The sequence below is a fragment of the Caretta caretta genome, chromosome 5 (genome assembly GCF_965140235.1).
Source record: "Caretta caretta isolate rCarCar2 chromosome 5, rCarCar1.hap1, whole genome shotgun sequence".
Lineage (NCBI taxonomy): Eukaryota > Metazoa > Chordata > Testudines > Cheloniidae > Caretta > Caretta caretta.
In genome coordinates, this window is record NC_134210.1 from 44,734,736 (window position 1) to 44,761,056 (window position 26,321).

The following is a 26,321-nucleotide window of genomic DNA, read 5'->3' on the forward strand; positions in this document are numbered from 1 at the left end:
TATGAATCGACAGTTGCCAAGAAGGCTAACGGCATATTGGGCTGCATTAGTAGGAGCATTGCCAGCAGATCGAGGGAAGTGATTATTCCCCTCTATTCGGCACTGGTGAGGCCGCTTCAGGCGTACTGTTTCCAGTTTTGGGCCCCCCACTACAGAAGGGATGTGGACAAATTGGAGGGAGTCCAACAGAGAGCAACAAAAATGATTAGGGGGCTGGAGCACATGACTTATGAAGAAAGGCTAAGGGAACTGGTCTTATTTAGTCTGCAGAAGAGTGAGGGGGGATTTGATAGCAGCCTTCAACTACCTGAAGGGGGGTTCCAAAGAGGATGGAGCTTGGCTGTTCTCAGTGGTGGCAGATGACAGAACAAGGAGCAATTGTTTCAAGTTGCAGTGGGGGAGGTCTAGGTTGGATATTAGGAAACACTACTTCACTAGGAGGGTGGTGAAGCACTGGAAGGGGTTACCTAGGGAGGTGGTGGAAGCCCCATCCTTAGGTTTTTAAGACCTGGCTTGACAAAGTCCTGGCTGGGATGATTTAGTTGGGGATTGGTCCTGCTTTGAGCAGGGGGTTGGAGAAGATGACCTCCTGAGGTCTCTTCCAACCCTAATCTTCTCTGATTCTGTGCTCTTTAGGAATGCTTTTATCTCCATCTAGCCTTGAGCAAGAGATTGTGACTGTGTCAGATGCAGACCTTACCACTGTGATCCGTGCTTGTTGCTTCCAGCCCATATCACTGCAATGCACTTTTCAAAGGGCTCACCTCTCTAGAAATTGAAGGGAGTGCATTTTGCAGCAGCCTGCTGCAGCTGTGGCTCAGCGGCAACCTGTCAGCGGTTCTGGGCGAGCTGCAGCGAGCGTTGGTGGATGTCAGGCAGGAGTTTAAGGCGCTGTCTCGCATTCAGGTTCGAGCTCCCATCTTCCCAAAGTTTGGTGGCCCTGCCAGTGCCTCTCACGCAGGGGGATGGGCCCAGCCCCTTGCTACCTGCCTGGTGTGGTCGGACTGTATCCGGCCTAGCCTGCCCGGCTGGGGCTTCAGGCAACCTCCCCGGCTCGGCTCTAGGGGCGGTAGCGTGGTGCCCGCAGCCTCCGCACCCCGCCCTGCGCAGCGAGATGCTGCGCTCCCCTGCAGCAGCCCCAGCTCCGCCCTAGGAACTCTGAGCCGGGCTCCACGCGGCGCCTCCCGCGGCAGGCGTCTGACGGGGCAGACTCGGAAGGGGCTGGAGCCCTGCGGCAGGGGCGATGAGCGTGCGTCGCTTAGCGACTGTTGCTAGAGCGGGACGCTGGCGTCGTGCGCAGGACGCCGCAGCCCCTGGTAAAGCGCATGCGCAGGGAGCTCGGGGAAGGGGCCGGTTCCGTGTGCAGGGCCGGAAGCAGCGGGCGTCTCAGGTAGTGACGGTTTTAAATCCCCCTGGCCCGGCCGGCTCCTTTCCCCGGCCGGTGATGGATGCGCGGGCGCGAGCTAAGCGCTACGAGAAGCTCGACTTCCTGGGCGAGGGGCAGGTGAGGTCTGCGCTGTGAGTCGGGGCGGAGGGGCCCGGCCCGGCCCGGCCCGTGGGGTCCCGGCTGGGGGCGGAGGGGCCCGGCCCGTGGGGTCCCGGCTGGGGGCAGAGGCGCCCGGCCCGTCGGGTCCCGGCTGGGGGCGGAGGGGCCCGGCCCGGCCCGTGGGGTCTCGGCTGGGGGCGGAGGGGCCCGGCCCGGCCCGTGGGGTCTCGGCTGGGGGCGGAGGGGCCCGGCCCGGCCCGTGGGGTCTCGGCTGGGGGCGGAGGGGCCCGGCCCGGCCCGTGGGGTCCCGGCTGGGGGCGGAGGCGCCCGGCCCGTGGGGTCCCGGCTGGGGGCGGAGGCGCCCGGCCCGTCGGGTCCCGGCTGGGGGCGGAGGGGCCCGGCCCGGCCCGTGGGGTCTCGGCTGGGGGCAGAGGCGCCCGGCCCGGCCCGGCCCGGCCCGTGGGGTCTCTCTCATATCCTGGGAGTAACAAGGCGAGTGGCATAAGGCCCCCTGCTACATATTATTTATACATTTGCGTTGAGCTTAAGAAGTGATGATATATAGCAGTAAATTGTGCTTTCATTTAGGTTTAGCATTTTTAGTGTGTTGAGGTAGAGGTAGTATTTGCTGCTTTGGTTGTGGTGGCATTAGAATTTGAATATTTTCTGTATATTTATTAATAAGAGGAAAGCATCCCTGTTCTGCTCTTTTCCTGTGCACATGGAGTATGTTTGCAGAACTGCAGATGTAGGGTTTCTGTTGTGGGGCTTATCCCAGTTAATGTCATTTGTTAAGTTGGGCCCCACAATTTCACTCCCATACGTAGAATGGGTTGGATTGTGTTGTTGAATAGTTTTTAGCGGTTATTTTATTGAGGAGGAGGGCAGAGTGGGGTTAAGTGTTTCTATCACAGTGACAGGTTTCAGAGGAACAGCCGTGTTAGTCTGTATTCGCAAAAAGAAAAGGAGTACTTGTGGCACCTTAGAGACTAACCAATTTATTTGAGCATGAGCTTTCGTGAGCTACAGCTCACTTCATCAGATGTTTACCGTGGAAACTGCAGCAGACTTTATATACACACAGAGAATATGAAACAATACCTCCTCCCACCCCACTGTCCTGCTGGTAATAGCTTATCTAAAGTGATCAACAGGTGGGCCATTTCCAGCACAAATCCAGGTTTTCTCACCCTCCACCCCCCCCCACAAATTCACTCTCCTGCTGGTGCTAGCCCATCCAAAGTGACAGCTCTTTACATAATCAAGTTGGGCTATTTCCTGCATAGATCCAGGTTTTCTCACATCCCCCCCACCCCCATACACACACAAACTCACTCTCCTGCTGGTAATAGCTCATCTAAACTGACCACTCTCCAAGTTTAAATCCAAGTTAAACCAGAACATCTCGGGGGGGGGTAGGAAAAAACAAGAGGAAACAGGCTACCTTGCATAATGACTTAGCCACTCCCAGTCTCTATTTAAGCCTAAATTAATAGTATCCAATTTGCAAATGAATTCCAATTCAGCAGCTTCTCGCTGGAGTCTGGATTTGAAGTTTTTTTGTTTTAAGATAGCGACCTTCATGTCTGTGATTGCGTGACCAGAGAGATTGAAGTGTTCTCCGACTGGTTTATGAATGTTATAATTCTTGACATCTGATTTGTGTCCATTTATTCTTTTACGTAGAGACTGTCCAGTTTGACCAATGTACATGGCAGAGGGGCATTGCCGGCACATGATGGCATATATCACATTGGTGGATGTGCAGGTGAACGAGCCTCTGATAGTGTGGCTGATGTTATTAGGCCCTGTGATGGTGTCCCCTGAATAGATATGTGGGCACAATTGGCAACGGGCTTTGTTGCAAGGATAAGTTCCTGGGTTAGTGGTTCTGTTGTGTGGTATGTGGTTGTTGGTGAGTATTTGCTTCAGGTTGCGGGGCTGTCTGTAGGCAAGGACTGGCCTGTCTCCCAAGACTTGTGAGAGTGTTGGGTCATCCTTTAGGATAGGTTGTAGATCCTTAATAATGCGTTGGAGGGGTTTTAGTTGGGGGCTGAAGGTGACCGCTAGTGGCGTTCTGTTATTTTCTTTGTTAGGCCTGTCCTGTAGTAGGTAACTTCTGGGAACTCTTCTGGCTCTATCAATCTGTTTCTTTACTTCTGCAGGTGGGTATTGTAGTTGTAAGAAAGCTAAAGACACTAAACTTTCTAAACTACTACATGCTACAAGGGGCCACAGCAATGGTTCCCTCACCCCACCTAGCAATATTGTTAACCTATCCAACTATACTCTCAGCCCAGCAGAAGCAGCTGTTCTATCTCGGGGCCTCTCCTTCTGCCCCTCCACCCCCACGAACATGATACAGTTCTGTGGTGACCTAGAATCCTATTTTCGACGTCTCCGTCTCAAGGAATATTTCCAAAATACCTCTGAACAACATACTAATCCACAGAGGTCTCCCTGCCAACACTACAGAAAGAGGGATTCTAGATGGACTCCTCCTGAAGGTCGAAACAGCAGACTGGACTTCTACATAGAGTGCTTCCGCCGACGTGCACGGGCTGAAATTGTGGAAAAGCAGCATCACTTGCCCCATAACCTCAGCCATGCGGAACGCAATGCCATCCACAGCCTCAGAAACAACTCTGACATCATAATCAAAAAGGCTGACAAAGGAGGTGCTGTTGTCATCATGAATAGGTCGGAATATGAACAAGAGGCTGCTCGGCAGCTCTCCAACACGAGTTTCTACAAGCCATTACCCTATGATCCCACTGAGAGTTACCAAAAGCAACTACAGCATTTGCTCAAGAAACTTCCTGAAAAAGCACAAGATCAAATCCGCACAGACACACCCCTGGAACCCCGACCTGGGATATTCTATCTACTACCCAAGATCCATAAACCTGGAAATCCTGGGCGCCCCATCATCTCAGGCATTGGCACCCTGACAGCAGGATTGTCTGGCTATGTAGACTCCCTCCTCAGGCCCTACGCTACCAGCACTCCCAGCTACCTTCGAGACACCACTGACTTCCTGAGGAAACTTCAATCCATCGGTGATCTTCCTGATAACACCATCCTGGCTACTATGGATGTAGAAGCCCTCTACACCAACATTCCACACAAAGACGGACTACAAGCCGTCAAGAACACTATCCCCGATAATGTCACGGCTAACCTGGTGGCTGAACTTTGTGACTTTGTCCTTACCCATAACTATTTCACATTTGGGGACAATGTATACCTTCAGATCAGCGGCACTGCTATGGGTACCCGCATGGCCCCACAGTATGCCAACATTTTTATGGCTGATTTAGAACAATGCTTCCTCAGCTCTCGTCCCCTAAAGCCCCTACTCTACTTGCGCTATATTGATGACATCTTCATCATCTGGACCCATGGAAAAGAAGCCCTTGAGGAATTCCACCATGATTTCAACAATTTCCATCCCACCACCAACCTCAGCCTGGTCCAGTCCACACAAGAGATCCACTTCCTGGACACTACAGTGCTAATAAACAATGGCCACATAAACACCACCCTATACCGGAAACCTACTGACCGCTATTCCTACCTGCATGCCTCCAGCTTTCACCCTGACCACACCACACAATCCATCGTCTACAGCCAAGCTCTGCGATACAACCGCATTTGCTCCAACCCCTCAGACAGAGACAAACACCTACAAGATCTCTGTCAAGCTTTCTTACAACTACAATACCCACCTGCAGAAGTAAAGAAACAGATTGATAGAGCCAGAAGAGTTCCCAGAAGTTACCTACTACAGGACAGGCCTAACAAAGAAAATAACAGAACGCCACTAGCGGTCACCTTCAGCCCCCAACTAAAACCCCTCCAACGCATTATTAAGGATCTACAACCTATCCTAAAGGATGACCCAACACTCTCACAAGTCTTGGGAGACAGGCCAGTCCTTGCCTACAGACAGCCCCGCAACCTGAAGCAAATACTCACCAACAACCACATACCACACAACAGAACCACTAACCCAGGAACTTATCCTTGCAACAAAGCCCGTTGCCAATTGTGCCCACATATCTATTCAGGGGACACCATCACAGGGCCTAATAACATCAGCCACACTATCAGAGGCTCGTTCACCTGCACATCCACCAATGTGATATATGCCATCATGTGCCGGCAATGCCCCTCTGCCATGTACATTGGTCAAACTGGACAGTCTCTACGTAAAAGAATAAATGGACACAAATCAGATGTCAAGAATTATAACATTCATAAACCAGTCGGAGAACACTTCAATCTCTCTGGTCACGCAATCACAGACATGAAGGTCGCTATCTTAAAACAAAAAAACTTCAAATCCAGACTCCAGCGAGAAGCTGCTGAATTGGAATTCATTTGCAAATTGGATACTATTAATTTAGGCTTAAATAGAGACTGGGAGTGGCTAAGTCATTATGCAAGGTAGCCTGTTTCCTCTTGTTTTTTCCTACCCCCCCCCCCCCCGAGATGTTCTGGTTTAACTTGGATTTAAACTTGGAGAGTGGTCAGTTTAGATGAGCTATTACCAGCAGGAGAGTGAGTTTGTGTGTGTATGGGGGTGGGGGGGATGTGAGAACCTGGATCTATGCAGGAAATAGCCCGACTTGATTATGTAAAGAGTTGTCACTTTGGATGGGCTAGCACCAGCAGGAGAGTGAATTTGTGTGGGGGGGTGGAGGGTGAGAAAACCTGGATTTGTGCTGGAAATGGCCCACCTGTTGATCACTTTAGATAAGCTATTACCAGCAGGACAGTGGGGTGGGAGGAGGTATTGTTTCATATTCTCTGTGTGTATATAAAGTCTGCTGCAGTTTCCACGGTAAACATCTGATGAAGTGAGCTGTAGCTCACGAAAGCTCATGCTCAAATAAATTGGTTAGTCTCTAAGGTGCCACAAGTACTCCTTTTCTTTCTATCACAGTGGAAGGTCTGGAAGGTTATTTCTTTAATTCTGATAGCCCATCTGAAACTTTGATGTATTTATTATAAGGTTTAGGTATCTATAATTTTGTCTGTTCAATCATCAAGTCTCTCAGAGAAAAATGTCCACTGTTCTGGCTGTTTACGGAGTTTTCTTTTAAAAAATGGATTCTTTCCCTGCCCTGTCAAGGTTGACCTGTATTATAGTAGGTTTCTAAGAAGGAGTAAGATTCTTTGCAAATCATCTTGAGTAGATGACAGTAGAACTAGGTTCCCAGCAGTCATCTTATGAGTCCATTACTGGGAGTTCTGAATTTGGGAATTGTTCCACTAGAGTTGATAGGTCATTGATGTATGGATTGAAGAGAGTTGGTCTGATTATATTCATGGACTCTTTCTTTATAGGTCTAGGAAGTGTTCTATTTTGGGTGAGTGGGCTTTGGTTATGTTGGTTTGGTTTAAATTCTTACCAGTTTTGCCACAAGAAACTGGTATCTATTGCATCTTCAATTTATGCTGTGGTGGAGGGGTGGAGCCCTGGGCTAGCCTATGCAACAGAGGAGTGCTGTGCAGAGTGAGGATGGTGGCCATTTAAGGTCTGTACTCTGGTTAGCAATGGAATTGAGAAGGATGCTGATAAGAGATGGCCTTGCGCTGTGTACCTGCCACAAGATCAGGAAGGGGCAGTAATGGCAAATAGACACAGGGGATTAGATCCCCCCCACAGTGTGTAATCCTATCCTAGATGGATCATATGAGAGATACCTGAGGGATGTTTTTCTCATTCCTTGGCAACACTTGTCATGCCAGTAAAGTCACCATTAGGGGCTATCATCACTTCTGTTTGTAATTGGAATATGAGTTCAGTGTTTGTGCCATAAGGATGGGGAGGCATCTCTTTTGGGTAGTTTGGGACAGGGTATGAGTATCATACTTGAGAGTTTTATCCTTTTCCTCTGGTCTGGAGGCTTTTTTCTGATTTCTGGTACATTCATCTAGGAATATAAGCATACCTTGTCCATTTAATCTAGTATCTAGTCTGGCAGAGGCCAATACCAGGTGCTTCAAAGGAAGGTACAAGAAACTCTGTAAAGCAGTGCTACTCAAAGTGGTGGTCCGTGGACCTGGTGCCGGTCCGCAAGCCATCGGCTGCCGGTCTGCGCGCACATTAGGGGGAAAAAATTGCCGGTCCCCACATCAGATAGCTTGAGAAGCACTGCTGTAAAGGACAAATACAGAATAACCAGCACATAGGGGAAGCTTCTGTCTTTCATTATGTAGTTGGCTTTTGCACTGAACTTTGAGAGTTCTTATCCCTTTTATATCAGGATAAATATCTTTTGATGTTTCCATTATCCATGTAAATATATTAATTCTATTTTAAATCCTGTTAATTTTGGCCTGAGATCTCTTGTGACAGCGAGTTCTACATATTAATTACACACGGATAAAAAGAACCCTTTTTAAAACAGATTTAAAAATGTTGTCTCAGTTATATTGAATGTCCCCTTTTTGTATCATGAGCATATATTGGAGCCCCGACTTCCGTTCTCTCTCTCCTCCAGTCTTTTGTTAAACCTCCATCATATCTGCTCTTATTGGTCTTCTCTCCCTTTTTTTTCAGTCTGTTAGGTGTGAGTCTCTCCATGAATCTAATCGCTTTCATTGCCAATTTCTGAACCCTTTCTCATAGATCTCTTAATATAGAGTGACCTGAACAGAACCAGTGTTCCAAGTAAAGGCATTCTGTTGGCTTGTATAATATTATATTAGAATATCCTGAAAATATTTTTATCCCATACTTTAAGACCCTACCATTTTGTTTTTTGACCACTTCTGTGCATTGATCTGGCTGACACCTGTGGCTTTTCTTGAGCAGTTACAATTAATTTAGAACTCAGCTTTGTGAATGCATAGTTACTCCTTCCAATGTGACTAGCCTTACCTTCCTCAGCAGTGAATTCCATTCATCCTTATGATACCTATTCACCTAACTTTGTTAGGTCAGTTAATTAGGTGTATTAGTGCCCAAGTCTTCTCTAGTCTTGATTAACCTAAATAAGCTGGTCATGTTCATAAACCTTGTCACTTTACTCTTTTTTTTTTTTTTTTTTTGGTTCAGATCGCTAACAAATCTATTAAACATAACCTTGAGTCGATCCACTGATATCCATGGTATCTTTATACAACACACAATGGAGAGTCATATAGGCTTCTGTCTGTGGGTGGGCAATTCCAGTCTCTATCCATTTATTGTAGCTGGTATCTGCCAGAATGCTGGTTCCTGCTTTTACTCCATTACTGGGAGAAGGGCTTCTGCAGAGGAAAGAGCTATGCCATGTTTGCCCCAAGTATGGCAAGATCTATTTTGATAACTCATTGGATTTTCCAGAGCTGAAGGCCCTCCACCCAAAATATCCTTTTCCCCCCAAACCTTCAAGCTTCACATGAGGGACTATTAGCACTATGTCCTAGGTGGTGGTAACTGAGGGCAAGGTAGTTTTGAGATGGAAAAGGTTTAACTCACAGAGCACTCTAGAGATAAGGATCAGCACCTTGAACTGGATCCAGAACTGTGGGGGGGGAATGGGACATCACTGTGAGCAGAACAGTGAACATACCTACTCAGTGTGCACTTGTGGCCAAAAACCTAAACAATATTAGGATGCATAAGGAATGAGATGGAAAGTTATAAAATGCCATTGTAATATTTTCTGTATTAATCAGTGGTTTGCTCTCACCTAGAATAATGTATTCCCCTTTGTTATTTCTCAGAAAACTTCAGTATTCTGCTTGGATTAGAACTAGCAAGAAATCGCCACACAAGACACCTCTCTAGGTAAAACTAGCAAAGGGCTCATCAAATATTGCCTAACCAAGACACTTGAAAGCATCTAGCTAGTAGTCAAAGACCACAACTCATGTAAAAAAGAAGCTGATTATAACCTCTTATTTTGCCAATAGTGGTAACTGTGGAATTCACTCAGGTGGTCATTGGGGGAATCACAGCCTTTACGTAGTAACTAAACATTTACTATTTATTCAGTGCCTTAATTGACACATTCATTATCACTCAATGAGGATCTGCTCCCTGTAGGAGGCTGCTATTCCTGCCCTGTATTTTTTTTCTTCTCCATCCCCCTTCCTCTGCTTCTTTTCTCTCGTCTGCCTTTGGGCCAGTCTTCACTCCCACTCCCTTTCCCATTCTAGCTGCTAAAGTGATCAGCAGTGAAATAGTTAATGTTGACGCTGAAGTCTCACTGGTATTTAGAGTTGACACACCAATGGTGAGGGAGAGAGGGGGGGAGTTCATCTTTCTCAGTTACTGTTTTGGGCTGTCTGCAAACTCAGGCAGAGACCACAATACTGGTTATGGTCATGTTTGGAAGGCTTTCTTTGCTCCCTATGAGAGGTAGAAAGTTTTTAAGTGTGAAAGCTTTGTTTCTGCACAATATGAGTGTTGTTTGGATCACACAAACACATCATAAAGGTTAGATCTGACCTGCTAGCCATATGTTGGACACCCCTGAATTAGATAAGAATGTGCACAATTGTTATAGCTACTGCTAAAGAGTCTTCATAAAACTTCATGCTTCTGTGCTTAAGCCAATCTCTAATAGCAGTTAGAGCACAGTCACGAGGGGCAGGGTTTTTTATGTTGGCCACTGCTGAAGATGGGGTACTGGACTTTAGGTTTGATCAAATATGGCAATTTCTTTGTCTCTTAAAACACTAAATTATTCCTTACCTGTTATATGGTTAATATTATTGTAAACAAGGACTACTGTTTTTTCTTGTCTTAGTTTGCCACTGTTTATAAAGCAAGGGATAAGAACACCAATCAAATTGTTGCTATTAAAAAGGTGAGTGTTTTGTGTGCTGTTATGTACGTACTCCGCAATCAGGTATCTAGTTGCTGTTGAACAGTTTCAAGAGCTTTATCCATTTAAAGAGAAGCTGTGATTATTTATTCCTATGGCACCAACAGTGTGTTGGTTGGCCAATTGGTTGACCAGTCTGAATCAGCCACCTCAAATGTTCTTTCATAATGTAAAATGGTGGCTTCAACACCATTACATTTCTAGGTTTGTGATTGGTCACCCAGCTCAGAAGCTGGAATTTTAAATATTGCAGACAATATTTTGGAGGGCTGTTAGTTTTTTATTGCATGTTTGGGTTTTATTTTTTTTAAAGTAATTCCAAACATAATGTTAAACTTTGGGTCTTCCACAGACTTGAGTATCCTCTTCAAAAGATGACTGTCTAATGTTTGTCCCCCTCAGATAGACCTTTTTAGATGGTCTGGTAATTGGTGCTGGCGAAATCTTGCTTTTGACTGTCATTTCTGTAATTTAGCCTTTGGAGTAAAATGTTTAGTGTGATTGCTCTTTTCTGATTTGAAACAACACAACCTGATGAGGTTACAATAAATTGTAATATTGAATATAAATGTTTTAGATATGCTTTGAGGGACTCTTACTAGGATGGAATTACCATAACGAAGAAGCAAGTATCCCTCAGCTTTGCCTGATAAGCAAAGTTGAGCCATTTCAATAATGCAGTCAGATTAAGTATTCATATTATGCTACTACTGCTCCCATAAGGCTGTTGCTGTTTAAAATTGCCATCGAGAACAAACTTGTTTGCACTGAAGAATTGCTGTAAGATCATGCAAGGTTTTGTGGGTTAAAAAATAACTTCAGGACCGAAAAATGTTTGGCATGGGATAAATCTGGTAAAATCAGAATAGCCTGTAAATTTGAGGTGGCTTGCAACAACCATGTGGATGCCAGTCTTAATAAAATTCGTACTTGGAATGATTCACTTTCTTGGGAGAAGCCCATTACTGGTGTAATATGGCTTTGCAGGCCCAGACTGGGGTTCCAGTTACAAAACTCTTTGGTAAGATTGCATTATGTTTGGCTTTGGGAAACCTAAACACCTGTTCCTTTTGTAAATGCCAAAGCTGCAAATTCACTTTTAAAAATAAACTACTTAGCTATTTAAGATTTTTTGTTAACACTAAAACTCACTTTATCTTTGAGAAACTTATTGAGGTCTTCAGGTGTTGAGGACTGTGATTCTAATTACAGATAATACAGCACTTACTGTTTCTTTAGATTAAACTTGGACATAGATCAGAAGCTAAAGATGGTAAGTACTTAAAATACTTGTACACCATATCATGTTTTGTCTTTTTGCCTTTAGTGTGTTACTGTGAACTTCCTACTGTTGCTGTAGAGCAGTGAATTAGTTATGTCATCTGTCCTAGCTGGAAAAGTTGATAGCTATATTGACTGAATTATTCCTACTTCTTTGATGTAGCTTTTCCACAAAAACCATACCCCAACACATACTGGGGGATGGAAAGAGAAACAAATATAAAACTCCTTATACTTTTCAGTGTTGAACATGATATAAAATCCTAGTGCCAAAACAATTGATTTCCATTATCTAAGATGAGAAGTAGATGTAAATGAAATATAAATAGTGGCAAATATATTGAATTTTAAAACTTTTCAGTTTTTAATAACCTTTGGCTAGTCACATAGTTAAATTAGTTTACAACATTGAGTTTACTGTGCCTTTAACTTCTTTCTCGTTTGATTTCCTGCCCACATTTCTGTTGTTTTTTCATAGTGCTGTTGATGTGCATGGCACACTAGATTGGTAAGAAGCTAGTCCTTTTGTATTTCTTTTCACACTGGTATCTCCTGGTTTAGTATCATTCATGTATCTTAATCCTAGTTAGCAGAAAGAAGATGATTGTAGGAAGAATTAGGCTTCAAGTATGTGTCCGTGTGGATCTCATTGTAGGTGCATATGTGCCTCATGCATGCAAGATCAGATTTTTTTGAATAGTGGTGTCTAGCAGGGGTTGTCATGCACACTGTGCCTCCTTGTGCTCTCATGCAAGCGCATAAAAAGTAGGGCAGGCACAACCTTCCCTAAGATCACTCTGATTGTATGTGGCAGCAAGATGGAACTCAGAGTGTCCAACCCACTATTCTCTTCAGAGACCCTAAACAGGTTTTTTAAACTGTTTTGGGGAAGAAATTTATCTTCACACTTTCATGCAAATGATGTTCCCGAAAAGAGAGATGAAATCAACTGACCCCACTTTTCTCTGGGGTGAGGTACTTTGTGCCAGTTACACTTTCATGATGGATCCAAAACCTCAGGATTTCAGCTCTGGCATCCTGCGACAGGCACAGATGATGCCCCTTCTGTCTAAGGGAGAGCCACATCCCAGGCAGATGCTCTGTGTGCAAGTCTTTCTGTGCCATGATCCAGTGCAAGGGCACTTGGCTCAAGCTGCATCTCCCTGAGCAGTCCACGCTGGTTACTTCAGACCAAGGGATGATGGTTACAGCCAGAGTGGGGCTAGATAAAGCAACATTCGCCAGCACTCCATTGAGCACTACTCACATTTTATGGTCGGGGGTGGAAAGAACGCAAAAAGAGCAGTGTTAATACTGATGATCTGACCACCTTAACATTGAAGTCCCCAGTGCATGAGACCTCAGCACTTACAATGCTGGCACCAGTGACTTTGGTTCTTGTGCAGTTACCTTGACGCCTCAGACAATACAATAACGCCTATGCCTGCTCATAAACGGGATTCCAACTTGCATAGTTGTACTGAGCATAAGCATAGCCCTGAGACCAAAGAGAGGTCCCAGTTAGAGCACATGGAACGTCAGTCCTCCAAGAACACAGTCCCTAAGCAGCTGGGCAGAGCAAGAGACCCGACGCTGATCCCGTTTTTATGTTGGATCATATTAAAGAAGTTTCTGTATTAAAATCACAAATGAGTTTGATTCCCCATAGTTTAAATTCCAGGGTATTACTAATTAAGAGGTCTCTTGGCTTTTGGTACTGTTTCTCTCCCTCTGTGTGAAACTTGCAAGCTGCTAATTCTGTTAGTACGTTCTAAGACAGAGTGTTCTCAAAGCAATTCTTTGTAACAACAACTACTCACACAGAGAGACTCAAAGCAATACTCTGTAACAACAGAAACAGCACCCAGAGACTCCCCGCCCTTTTGTTTTATTCATCTCACTTTGTTAACAATTGTGATTAAAATAGAGACAGAGGATGTATGTGGATGGATGCTTGGTGTGGATAATAATTGAATGATCAAAGAGGTGCCAGCCTAAGAATCCCGTGTCCATCGGCTGAAGAAGGCGTCAAGTGGAAATAACCAGAGGACCCCCAGAGCGCAGACTGGAATCCACCCAACAGCCTCAAGAATGGGAGAACCAAAGAACAAGATAACATCTGGCAGCACGGAGCCATCAGAAATGTGCCATCTGCTGATTGATTTAGCAACAGCATGATGAAGCAATTCCCATAGACTGGCATAGGAAGAAATTCCTATAAAAATGAACTTTAGAAAGTGAGAACTTTGGGGTCTGATTCTGCAAACCAACTTCCAGGAGCATCAGATGAACATCTGACAAGGCCCTGCTCCCTCCTCATGTCCAGGCCACCTGGCCAGTGGCTTGGTATGAGCAACTCTAAGGCTGGTAACTATGATGATAACCTTCAGAACCCGTGTGTGTGTGTATGTATGAATGAATGTGTGAATAAATATGAAATTGAATGGAATGTTATAGCTATAACTAACTGCTTACTATGACTCTTTCTGTATTCACAATAAATGTGGCATTTTGCCTTTTCCCCTTTAATAGGATCCTGCTGGTTTTTGTTTTATTGGTATAACTACTGTTACTTGTGATGGGGCTGAGCAAGGACCTAATGCTTTCTGTAGATGCACCCATATATCGTCCGCAAATGTTCCTAGTACTGAAGAGGTGGACTGGACTAGGACCGGTGCCTTGCCAGCCCCCTTTGAAGGGGATATACACACCTTGCCATTGCCTGTATATTCTTGTCAGCATTGAGCAGAGATCCTTTGCCCCTGCCAATGGAGAATTATCCTAAAGAGGGCACAAGGAAGCCCTCATTCAGAGCACCGAGTGCTGCGCCAAATGGCGTGGGAGTGACACTGGGTCAGCGAACACAGCTGGTACCCATGTAGTGTTCCATCTTGGCCATATTGGTCTTACTGGGGCCTGTCCTCCCGCACCAGATGATCAGAAGGTTGTGGTGCCACCTCCTGTTGCAGAACTGAATTGGTGGAAGGAACCCAGGAACATTCATGGAGTGGTACCATCAAGTCCTGGTTGGGAAGCCCACCTGAACAATCTACAAATTCAAGAGATTTTTGTCCTCCGAAGACATGGGGTTCCACATCAAGCCATCAGGTTAGCCTGTAATCCCACAGTGGATATCTTGTAGGACGACAGCTCTGCAATATGCTACATAAACAAATGAAGAGAGATATGCTCATTTCGTCTCTGCCTGGAAGCCATCAAGCTCTGGACATAGTGCCACCAATACTGGAGAACGTCAATGTCTCCATCTCCCAGGTGTCGGCATCAACCTGGCAGATTTCCTAAGCAGGCAGACAATTACCACCGTGCCACGTGCTAGAACTTTTGTCCAGAGTGGGCATGAGATTGGGGTTGCTAGCAGGTGCCTTCTTTCTGCAGTGGTCCCAAGGCCTATCTTTTGCCTTTCCACCAATTCCCCTGACCCTCAGGATGACTTCCAAAATCAAAAGGGACAAAGCCACGATTATTCTCATAGCTCCCTGCTGACCGAGGCAGTCTTGGCTGCTACAAATGTCCATCCTGCCTCTGATCCAGCTCCCAGACTGCCTAGACCTCCTCTTACAAGACCATGACAAGATACTCCATCCAGACCTGAAGCCCCTGCATCTGTTCTATGGCTATTGGCTAACTAAGTACCACAGATATAGAATGCTTCCTACCGGTCCAGGAAATCCTGATACATACCAGGAAAACATCTACCACAATATATTCATCTAATTGGAAGAGCTTCTCAATGTGAGCATTGGTCCAGGCCTCAGTACTGAACATTCTCTGACTTGTTGCATTTAAAATAGGCTGGCCTTTTGTTAATCTCTTGGGGTCCACCGTACATCCACCTATTCAGTGGTGCTGGCCTTTTCTCACCCCGCAATATCTAAATTTTTCAAAGGGTTGCTGCACACTTACCCACTGTTCAGAGAACAGAATCCTGCCTGAGACCTCAGTTTAGTCTGAGTCTCATGGAGACCTCGTTCCAACCTCTCACAGAATGCAGCTTACACCACCTACCTCTGAAGATGGTCTTCCTAGTGACTATTGCCTCAGTCAGGAGATTGAGTGAGCTTCAGTCACTTATGTCCAAACCTCCCCATACCACATTACATAAGCACAAAGTGATGGTGCAGCTTCACTCGAAGTTGATTCCTAAGAGTGTCTCAGAATTTTATCGAAGCCAGTCAATCAGACTTCCTTTGTTTTTTTTCAAAGCCACACTCAGCACTGGGAGTGTGTGCATGTCCATGACTTGGCTTCATTATATTGACAGCACCAAACCATGCACTTCATCTTTCTAGCCATAGGTGGGCACTTTAAAGGTCAACCTGTCTCTTCGCAAAGAATATTGAAATGGATAACACAATATATCTTGCTGTGTTACTTGCTGGCTGGTGTATCTCTCCCATCAAACATCATGACTTGCTCCACCAGAACACAAGCAATATCCTCCACTTGCTTTAGGAATGTTCCAATACTGCTGCCTTAGACTTCTAATGTGGAGTAACCCACTAACATTTGTCAAACGCTGTCTTGGACTTAGCTACCAGGTCAGCTGCCAAGCTTGGGAGAGCAGTATTTCAATCCCTGTTTTACTGATATAGCTGCAACTTATTCCCACCATCCTGAAGAGGATACTACTTGACTGTCACACACAGTGGGATCGACACTAACATGTACTTGAAGGAAGAATGATTACATACACTACAATAACTCTCTGGTTCTTTGATATCTTATCGGTGTGGATCGGACAGGTTACATGAGGCACAGAGTGCATATGCTGCCATGATGGACATTGCTATTCAAAAGAATCTCCTCTCTCATGGATGATGCACATGTAGAACCACAGTGGGATCCACAGTTACTGCTGGGTAAGTAACCATTTTTTAAAAAGCCTTAAAATTGTTTGATAGGTCAAGATTTGGTATACTCTTCTAGATCTATGCCAAAACTTCTCTATTTTGCCAAAAGGGGGCATACACTGCTATAGAAACAATCACATCCTAAGGTGTGAGAATTTCCACCTACTTGTAGATGTGAAGTATTTACTGTTGTCTGCTATGACAATGACGCATACCCAACTTTGAATTACAGTGATGTACTTAGTTGCAATTCTACAAACTTAATGCATTTTTTTTCTTGCTCTGTAGTCTAGATCATAATTTCTCAAACAATCATAAATGACCAACAACATTTAAAAGAAACTGAATTAGAAATTCTTATTGGTAGCTAAATTGAAGTTTTTATTTGCTGCTCCTGCCTTTGATGTGATATTTCTTTCAACGTAGGAATCAACAGAACAGCCCTGAGGGAGATAAAATTGTTACAGGAGCTAAGCCATCCAAATATCATTGGTGTAAGTATAAAATGAGTACTACTTGTGGCATCTGCAGTATGTCAGTCCCTGAATGCTGTAGATATAAAACAGTATATCCACAAAGACTTACTGCTGTGATCATGGAGATCTTTATCTTAATTCTTATACTGGCCATCTTGCAAGTTGGCAAACCATGTTAACCAATAAAATATTAACTTTAATAAAAAGGCAGGTCTCAAAATCCACATGCATTTTTGCCAAGGGTTAGTTGGAAACTTTTGCTGTTTAGGTGGGGGTAGAGTTGCAAATCCTGAAAAATTCAAATTTAAAAATAAAATTGATTGTGAATCAATGCAGTGTGGCATTTCCCTGACTTTTTGCATGTTGTCTTGCCTCTGTTGCTACTCCACTTTCCTAAGCAACAGCCTGGTGAAACTGACAAGGTCTGTTCAGTTTCACTAATGCTATTTAAAATCCAGTGGGCAGCAGTAATACTTGTAGTTCAGAGCATGCATTTTTTTAGTTTTTTGACTTTCAGCTTCAGATAAATGTTTGTAAAGGTAAGTACTAGTGATGGGTGATTCTCTAAACGGTTGGTTCAGATAGACGTACAAAAGTTCAGGTGCTTTATTTAAATATTTTCCATGGAAGTGTACTGTTCTTGCTGGATCTCAAGCCCATTCTTACAGCGTTTCCATACTTGTAGCTGAAACCAGGAGGTGCTGAAACACATGAATTAAAAAGCAGTTAACTTGACTGCAAACATTCAAAAAAGGCTTTAGCTTGTATGTTCTCTAACTCATTTCAGCATCTTTACTAGGATGGGCAAAACTGTTTGAGTCTTTGACAGATAACTTGCAAACTTAGACGTTCTTAATTGTCCACTTATGAACTGAAGTCCTAAATGCTGAATTATGGCCAAGAACAGTTTGCCAAAACCATACAAAACTGAATCCATGCAAGCAGGGACCACGGGTGGCTGATAATAGTGGGGGGGCGGGGGCAGAGGGAGGCATGCTCAGTACAAGCCAAGCAGCAAATGGGGAGGGGGGGAAGGAGGCATGTGACCCTCCCCTTATGCCTCCCCTCTACACTCAAGAATAGGTAAAGCATTTTTGAAAGAGCAAGAACAAGGAAGAGACTCCATCATGCTCTTATCTGCTCTGTTAATTTTTGATATAACTCCCACTGTAGTTCAGGCTGTGAAGGTAATCCTATTTTATAGGAATGTCTAACTCTGTTGTTAAAATATTCTTGGTAAAATGTAGTAATTCATTGATATATCTTACTTTCCACAACCAACTCTCTGTACAGCTTTTCGTGAGTGATGTACCCAAATACTTGGATGCTAACATTGAACCTGTATTGTTAAATTTATTCACCTAAATTTGGGGTTTTGCTGATTATGTACTATATGTCATAACTTTTTAAACAAACTTTACATTTGTGGATAATCCTAGCACTATACCCAGACATTCAAACACTCTTTTCTTAACCTGTGTATTATATATTTTTTTTAACATCTTTAATAAATTTTAATTCTGTACAACTAGTACACCTTCCATTCAGGATCTGTTTTTTACAAAGACAAATTTAAGCCCCTTAACTTCCTTGTGAAGTGGGTTGGACTGGTCATTTCTACTTTACTGATGGGGAAACTAAGACAGCGTTTGTAATTTTCTTGTGGACACATAGCAAGAAAGAGAGAGCCTGAATGTCAGATTTCCCCATACTGCCCTCTAATCGCTACAGTATGTTCTCTTCCCTGTATGTGCAACCCTGCTCCCCCATCCTGAAAACCCTCACAACACATACTGAAGTGTCACAGCATTAAAACATTAAAAGTACTCTGCAGTCAAATATATTTTTCATTTTGTGGTGTATTTTGGTTTTCCAGCTTCTTGATGCATTTGGACACAAATCCAATATTAGTCTGGTCTTTGATTTTATGGAAACAGATCTAGAGGTAAGACTGCTTTAGCTGTTGCCTTCTTTTGATTCAATACTTGGAATGTTTTAATTTTCAATATTGTGTACAAAACCATTGAAATACTGGAAACCGTGATAATGTATTCCTTTTTCATATTGATATGCAGATGGTATCTCCAAGTAAATGCATTCTGAAAATACTTATATCAAGAAAGATTAGTAATTTGTATTTGTAAGACATCAGAATCTGTAACATGAATTAGACAAATACAACTTTGTCAGTTCAGGTCGTATCTTTTTAAAATCTGTTTTATAGTATATTAACATTCATGCATTCTTAATTAGGATGCAATGCTTTACTTTTTAATACTGCTCTAGACTGTCAGTAGGCTTTTGTCAAGAAATAGTTTATTAATCTCATATTTGTGTAGTATTAACGTTTTGAGACCCCACTCATAGACCAGGACCTCGTTGTGCAATGTACAATCAGTTACTGAATTTTGTAATTAGTAGTAATAGGCATGCAATCCTGTTTGAATCTGTTCTGTTAACCTGTGAATTGGGTGCATTCCAAGAAATATAGATCATATATTATCCATGGATAGTTTTCTGTTTTGCTGATGCTTGATCCCTATTGGAGTCTACATGAGTAAATCTTCTCAGGGGATTTGATATCACATGTTTTGAAGAATGCATCAAAATAAAGACTGTAGTAGGCAAGAGTGCATGTTAAGTCGATGGTTGTGCATGTGCAGTGACTGTCCATGCTTTATAGGGAAAAGAGCTTAATTTAATGGCAGTAATATGTTATATATAATGCAGTGAGCAGCAAGAAGAGCATATACAAACATTAAAAGACTAGTTGTCTGTTTCACTAATATCTGTAATGCCTGTCATAAAGGAAGATCTGCTTCAACTAGAGGAATACAAGATCAAAACAAAGTTAATATATTACTAAACAAAATGAAAGTTTTTTGCTAATAGCAATGTTTACCTTTTCCTTGATGATGATGTGCTCCAAATACTCATAGGAAATCAAGCTGAGACTTGTAAAATATCAACTATTAGTTTTGATCTATGTATTTTCCTAATATGTTTACTTAGTTTTGAATTTTATAGATAAGTAAAGTTAAATCTATTTGTCTAGTGACAAACTAGGACAAGGAAAAACAAAGCATTCATTTGTATTTTGGTAACATCCAGAAGACCCAGCTGGGATCAGGATCTGTAGTGATTAGCACTGTACGACATATAAGAACATAAGAATGGCCATACTGGGTCAGACCAAAGGTTCATCCAGCCCAGTATCCTGTCTACCGACAGTGGCCCATGCCAGATGCCCCAGAGGGAGTGAACCTAACAAGTAATGATCAAGTGATCTCTCTCCTGCCATCCATCTCCACCCTCTGACGAACAGAGGCTAGGGACACCATTCCTTACCCATCCTGGCTAATAGCTATTAATGGACTTAACCTCCATGACTTTATCCAGTTCTCTTTTAAACCCTGTTATAGTCCTAGCCTTCACAACCTCCTCAGGCAAGGAGTTCCACAGGTTGATTGTGCGCTGAGTGAAGAAGAACTTCCTTTTATTTGTATTAAACCTGCTGCCCATTAATTTCATTTGGTGGCCCCTAGTTCTTATATTATTGGAACAAGTAAATAACTTTTTTCCTTATTCACTTTCTCCACACCACTCATGATTTTATAGACCTCAATCATATCCCCCCTAATCTCCTATTTTCCAAGCTGAAAAGTCCTATCCTCTTTAATCTCTCCTCATATGGGACCCATTCCAAACCCCTAATCATTTTAGTTGCCCTTTTCTGAACCTTTTCTAATGCCGGTATATCTTTTTTGAGATGAGGGGACCACATCTGTATGCAGTGTTCAAGATGTGGGCGTACCATGGATTTATATAAGGGCAATAAGATATCCTCCATCTTATTCTCTATCCCTTTTTTAATGATTCCTAACATCCCGTTTGCTTTTTTGACTGCTGCTGCACACTGCGTGGATGTCTTCAGAGAACTATCCATGATGACTAAGATCTGTCTCCTGGTTAGTTGTAGCTAAATTAGCCCCCATCATATTGTGTAGTTGGGGTTATTTTTTTCCAATGTGCATTACTTTACATTTATCCTCATTAAATTTCATTTACCAAGTTTTCATATAGAAAACTTAGTGCAGTCTAAGAACTATTTTAGATATTTTACAAATTTCAACTTGAATTTTTAAGCATGTTGGGAAATGGAAGCTACTGTAGGAGTGCAAAGCATTATTCGTAGAAAACAAGTGGAGGGAGCAGTGTGTAGAGGCAGAGAGAATGTTTAAAAAATAGGATGGAGCAAGTTCATGAAAGCTATACAAAAAAGTAGAGGCCATTTTTACTTGGATTCTGAAACAAGTGGATTTGTTAAAATGGTAGTCAATAGGTCATACCTACATGTATGTGCAGAGAGCTCTTGTACTCTGCCAAGGCTAGAGTCCTGGAGCTATATTGAAGGAAGGTAAAATAGTTCAGGCAGAGCACACACAAGTATAAATGAGGATTTATGTGAGGGACTTACCGCAATAGCATATGCGGTATATTTTGTTGAGGTGGTAGAGTTAAGCATATTCCTTTTGCTTAAGTGAGGCACTTTAGCTCTTGAAATAACTAGCTGGAAGAAGTTGAGATTTCAGATCAAGCTTATGTGGTCATGCGGGTAGAGAAAACATGGAGTCAATATAAACTTAACACAAATATGGTATCCGGAATAGCTGTGGTCTCCATTTCAATTTCCATTCTCCAGTGTAGTTAGCTATAACTTTTTCTAGAGAAACTTAAGAATTTCAACTACTTTTTACATAACTCAGTGGCATAGAGTCTTATTAGCAATTGCACCATGTAACATTCAACTTTGCTTAAAAGAAAATAGTAACATTAAGCAAAAAGAATTGTAATATAATTAAACATAGTTAGATTTTTGGTAGAGAGTTTCATAACGTGCTTTTTCCCAGGTTATAATAAAGGATAGTAGTCTTGTGCTGACACAATCTCACATCAAAGCATATATGCTGATGACACTTCAAGGACTGGAATATTTACATCAGCACTGGATTCTACACAGGGTAAGTAAGAATATTCTAAAAGGAACAAAGTCCCTTTCAGTAAAAGAGTTGCTAAAGGAAACTTTACACCCTGTAACAAAATGGTGACACTTTTTGGTAGAGCTTAGTTGATCCAAAAGTAATCTCTCTCTCTCTGTAAAGTCCATGTAGCATAGTTTTATAAAAGGGCGGGGGGCATGGGCGGGCGCTGAGGGGAGAAGGAAAACTTTAGTGGTTTTTATTATGGAGACACAATTCCAATGCCTGCAGCCCAATAGCTGAGAAACCCTACAATAACAATCCACTGTACAGTTAGGAAAGTATTCCTATTTACTTATGAAAGTCTTCCATTTCAAAATTGCAGTAGAGTACTGTATAATGGTACTTTAAATCTTTTGATTGCAACTCTTATCTTGGCTGTTCTGAACTGGAAAGTACCAGCTTATTGTGATGAAATAAATGACTAAATGGAGTTTAAAAAAGGCTGGTTTCAAGTGTGTAGTAGAAGGCTGCTAAATTCCTAGTTAATATATTTTAAAAATCAATTCTAATAAAACTAGTGTACTGCACTTCAGGGAGCAAATGCATCTCTAAAACTTTTGTGGTAACTGTCAGTGTAATGCCACAAAACTAAATTGCTGCTCTTTGGCAGCAAAGATATGGCCACACTTAAATCAGCTTTTTAAAGGTGTTTGGAAAATCTGCAGCTCAAGTAGCAGAAGCACTACAGCCAAAGACACTCATAGATGTAATGCAAAGTTTATTTTTGCAAAAGGGGCTTTCTATAAAGATAGAAGCTTGTCTCCTAGAATAACTTTAATAAAAGAGTGCCGGGGAGCTCCTTATTAGTCATGCTTTTATTGATACAGTAAATTTTATTGTCTCTGTCCCTTTCTTGACAGGATCTCAAACCAAACAATTTGTTACTAGATGAAAATGGGGTTCTAAAATTGGCTGACTTTGGCTTGGCAAAATCTTTTGGAAGCCCAAATAGAGTCTATACACACCAGGTAGTAACAAGGTAAGAAATAAAGCACTCTGCTTGGCTGTTGGATAGATGGGTATCTTGTAAAATCTGCTCTGTGCACAAGCCCAAGAGCTAACTTTATAAGAATGTGGCAATGGGAACCTGAATAACTGCTATAAAAGCTGACCTCAGTGCTTTGCAAGGTTATCTAATTGCTTTTGAGAACTGCCAGTAAAAAGGATTTTTGTATCTGTGTTGGTCCCAGGATATTAGAGAGACAAGGTGGGTGAAGTAATATCTTTTATTGGACCAAATTCTCTTGATGAGAGAGACAAGATTTTGAGCTTACACTGAGCTCTTCTTCAGGTCACATGTGTAAGCTTGAAAGCTTGTCTTTCCAGGAGAGTTTGGTCCAATAAAAAAATATTACCTCACCCACTGTCTGTGTAAAAACGATTATGGAATACACGCCTATACAAGATCTTCTGTAACTCTAGTGTAGTCTTTTCTTCAGAAACATAAGGAATATGTACACTAGTCTTGTAAGTGTGGTTGTAGTTAACTTCTGAAACAATGAGGCTTATGCTTTATTTTTTATATATTAATCAGATTATTTGCCCTAAATGTAGTATTCCTAACCACTCACTCATGTGCCTCTTAAGGTAACTAAATGGTCTTAATTGACAACAGATAGACCTGTTGGTTTTTTAAATATTTAATATACATGTCTAAAAACAGAGTGGGGGTGCAAGGCACAACTGAACTGCCAGAATATTTTTTTCGTTTGTCTACACTAATATGAATAGTTGGGATTTATTTTAAATGTCTTTTTCTAATGGAAGAAATGGAAGCTAGATTGTTATAGATGTTTGATTAATGGAAGAAATGAGATGATGGTTCCAAATGTTGGCTATTATGCCATCTACTAAGTTGTTGTTGAATACTAGTGTATTCATCACTGCAAGCGGAATCTAATTAAGATGTTATCCTCATGTGTCAGGTAAACTGAATTGTTTTAGGCAGGGATACTAGCTACTTTGCGTTACTATTAACTGCCAGGATTCATTCTACACAAGAATCTCAGCACTTAGATCATCAGTGGCTGTCTCTGTCACTTTTGAGGTCTGGATATTGGCAGGAATTTTGATGCCTACTTGTTTTGTTTCCTGACAAATAACCTTGATCGTTTTTCGTTTATTCAGACTGCCAGTTATCCTCTGTCTTTTGAGTTTGCACTCCAATTGTTTGCTAAGTGCAAATATGAACTGCAATTTCACTTCATTTTGGGGAGGTGTGTACAGCATTGGGATGTTGAACCACATCCTTAAAGGGAAAAAAGGTCTCTCCAAGATGTAGATCTTTTCAGGAATTAAATTGATGATAAATATCTAGGGAGTGAGCAATAAACATTCTCTAACACTTCTGCTCAGTTAAATACTTTATTTATTTGCATTACTGTATTATACAAATTATCCTTGCTTGAAAGTGTTCCTGCTTGCTTTTCAGGTGGTATCGAGCACCTGAGCTACTGTTTGGTGCTAGAATGTATGGTGTAGGTGTAGATATGTGGGCTGTTGGCTGTATCTTAGCAGAACTGCTTCTTAGGGTAAGCCTTGAACACAAATATTTCTGTTAATCTATAATATAATGTAGCTCTTGTACATAGGTTCTTATGTACTTCTTTAGTATTTTAACCTTTGACATTTATAACCCCATACTATCTATTTTAATTAATCATGATCAGAAATCTGATATCTCATCTCAATCACTTTTATTAGCAAAGTCATGCATTGCTTGTATATCACTAGTGACTCTCAATCCATATGCACTGAAGTTCAAAGTCTAGGAATGTTAAAAGTATGTACTAACTTTCCATGTGTTGTCCTTCCCCTACTAACCATGGATCGGCAGAACAAAGTTTAATGTCAACATCTGTCTAACTTTAAATGTGGTGGTTCTCAGATTTTGTGCATGGATCATAGCTCTTCCTTGCGCTTTGCTTTTTTTTTTTTTGCTAGTGACTAACTCATTTAAGTGTGCCCCTTACAATACAGTTCCTTAGGAAAAAAGGTGGAGGAGGAGAATAAAATTCTTTCCTCTTTTGTTCAAAAAGCTAAACTCTCTTTAAAGTAGGATAAGCTTGAGAGAAATGATGTTGATGGAAAGGGTAGTGTCCTATTGGACCATCTAATCCAATCCTGCAATGCAGGATACTGCACTACAGCATACTTGCTGTTACTTTGTCTAGTTTTAGACAATTTTAAGAAACTTTTATCCAAAATGTCTCTTAAACAGAAAACACTGAGAGGAAAATATAAACTAAATGTCACAAAAACATTGGGTGTCCCTTTGCCTTGATTTTTTTTAATGAATATCTTAGTACACTGACTTTTCCGTTTTGATTTCAGTTACCCTCACTGTCATATATTAATGTGTTAAGCGTGAAGAATTAGATAATATTAATAGTCACCTTATTCTTCAACTTCTGTCGCAGAACTCTATCTTCTGCCTTTGGCCTAATTCAGTCTGCCATGTACTTACAATACACAATTTCCTCCTCTGCTTCCAACGTAGTTTAAACTTGACAAACACTGGTTAGGCAATTTCTAACCCAGTGAATCAGTACCCCGTTAGTTTTGCTTGAGTGGAGATCATTTAATTCCTAGTATTGTCATCACAAGATTCATTTGGAAGTTCTGAATACGAAACCTAGATAGTCTCCAATATCAGTCTTCCTCTTTCTTCCCTAGTTGTGGGCATTGGAAAGATCACAAAGTGACTGAGGAAAAAATTAAAACATGCAACTATACAGATTTAGGTTGCTTAACATGGTATGTTTAAATCTTTAGTAGGTTAAAAAGAGGCATACTACCTTTGTACAGTCTCACTTACGTAATGGTTGTTTAGCTTCATAATAGAAAATCTAGTGATGAGGTTAATGATGTCATGCATAAATGTAAATGGCATTTGAAACCTATTTTGACATTATGGTGAAGCCCCAAGCATTCCATCAGTGCCCGTCTACAGTCAGTTAGTATCCAAAGCTATGTTACTGTAACAGTAGAATACTTTCACAAAGGGAAAAATCAAAGTTGTTCCCTGGGAGTCCAAGTTCAGAAGTTGATTTAAACCTTTAAATTAAAATGGCTGTTGCATTTGCCTTCTTACAGGTTCCTTTTTTGCCAGGAGACTCTGATCTTGATCAGCTGACAAAAATATTTGAAACGCTGGGGACTCCAACAGAAGACCAGTGGCCTGTAAGTCCTTTAGTTAACAAACCTATCTCAGCATTCTCTTTTTATATTACTGTCAACTGCTTGAATTACATTTAAAGATGTACCAAAATATTTGGTAATTACTTTAAAAAGATTGTTAGCGGAATTTACAAAACAAAGTGCAGAGGACAGTTAGT

The 26,321-nt window shown here is 42.0% G+C and overlaps 1 protein-coding gene across 3 annotated transcripts in view; it reads left to right on the forward strand.

Annotated features, from left to right (window-relative positions):
- The first annotated feature begins 1,228 nt into the window (after nucleotides 1-1,228).
- Nucleotides 1,229-26,321, forward strand: part of CDK7 (cyclin dependent kinase 7) — a 36,765-nt gene continuing 11,672 nt past the window's right edge. For 2 of the 3 annotated variants that reach the window (XM_048849563.2, XM_048849562.2), the window contains exons 1-9: nucleotides 1,229-1,504; nucleotides 10,237-10,296; nucleotides 11,554-11,587; nucleotides 16,893-16,960; nucleotides 18,819-18,887; nucleotides 21,853-21,963; nucleotides 22,845-22,963; nucleotides 24,416-24,515; nucleotides 26,080-26,166. In XM_048849563.2, the coding sequence (XP_048705520.2) occupies nucleotides 1,244-1,504; nucleotides 10,237-10,296; nucleotides 11,554-11,587; nucleotides 16,893-16,960; nucleotides 18,819-18,887; nucleotides 21,853-21,963; nucleotides 22,845-22,963; nucleotides 24,416-24,515; nucleotides 26,080-26,166 (909 nt within the window). In that variant the 5' untranslated portion in view covers nucleotides 1,229-1,243. Of the gene's footprint in view, nucleotides 1,505-9,208; nucleotides 9,273-10,236; nucleotides 10,297-11,553; nucleotides 11,588-16,358; nucleotides 16,476-16,892; nucleotides 16,961-18,818; nucleotides 18,888-21,852; nucleotides 21,964-22,844; nucleotides 22,964-24,415; nucleotides 24,516-26,079; nucleotides 26,167-26,321 lie in introns of all 3 variants that reach the window. The other variant, XM_048849567.2, reaches the window with a different exon arrangement.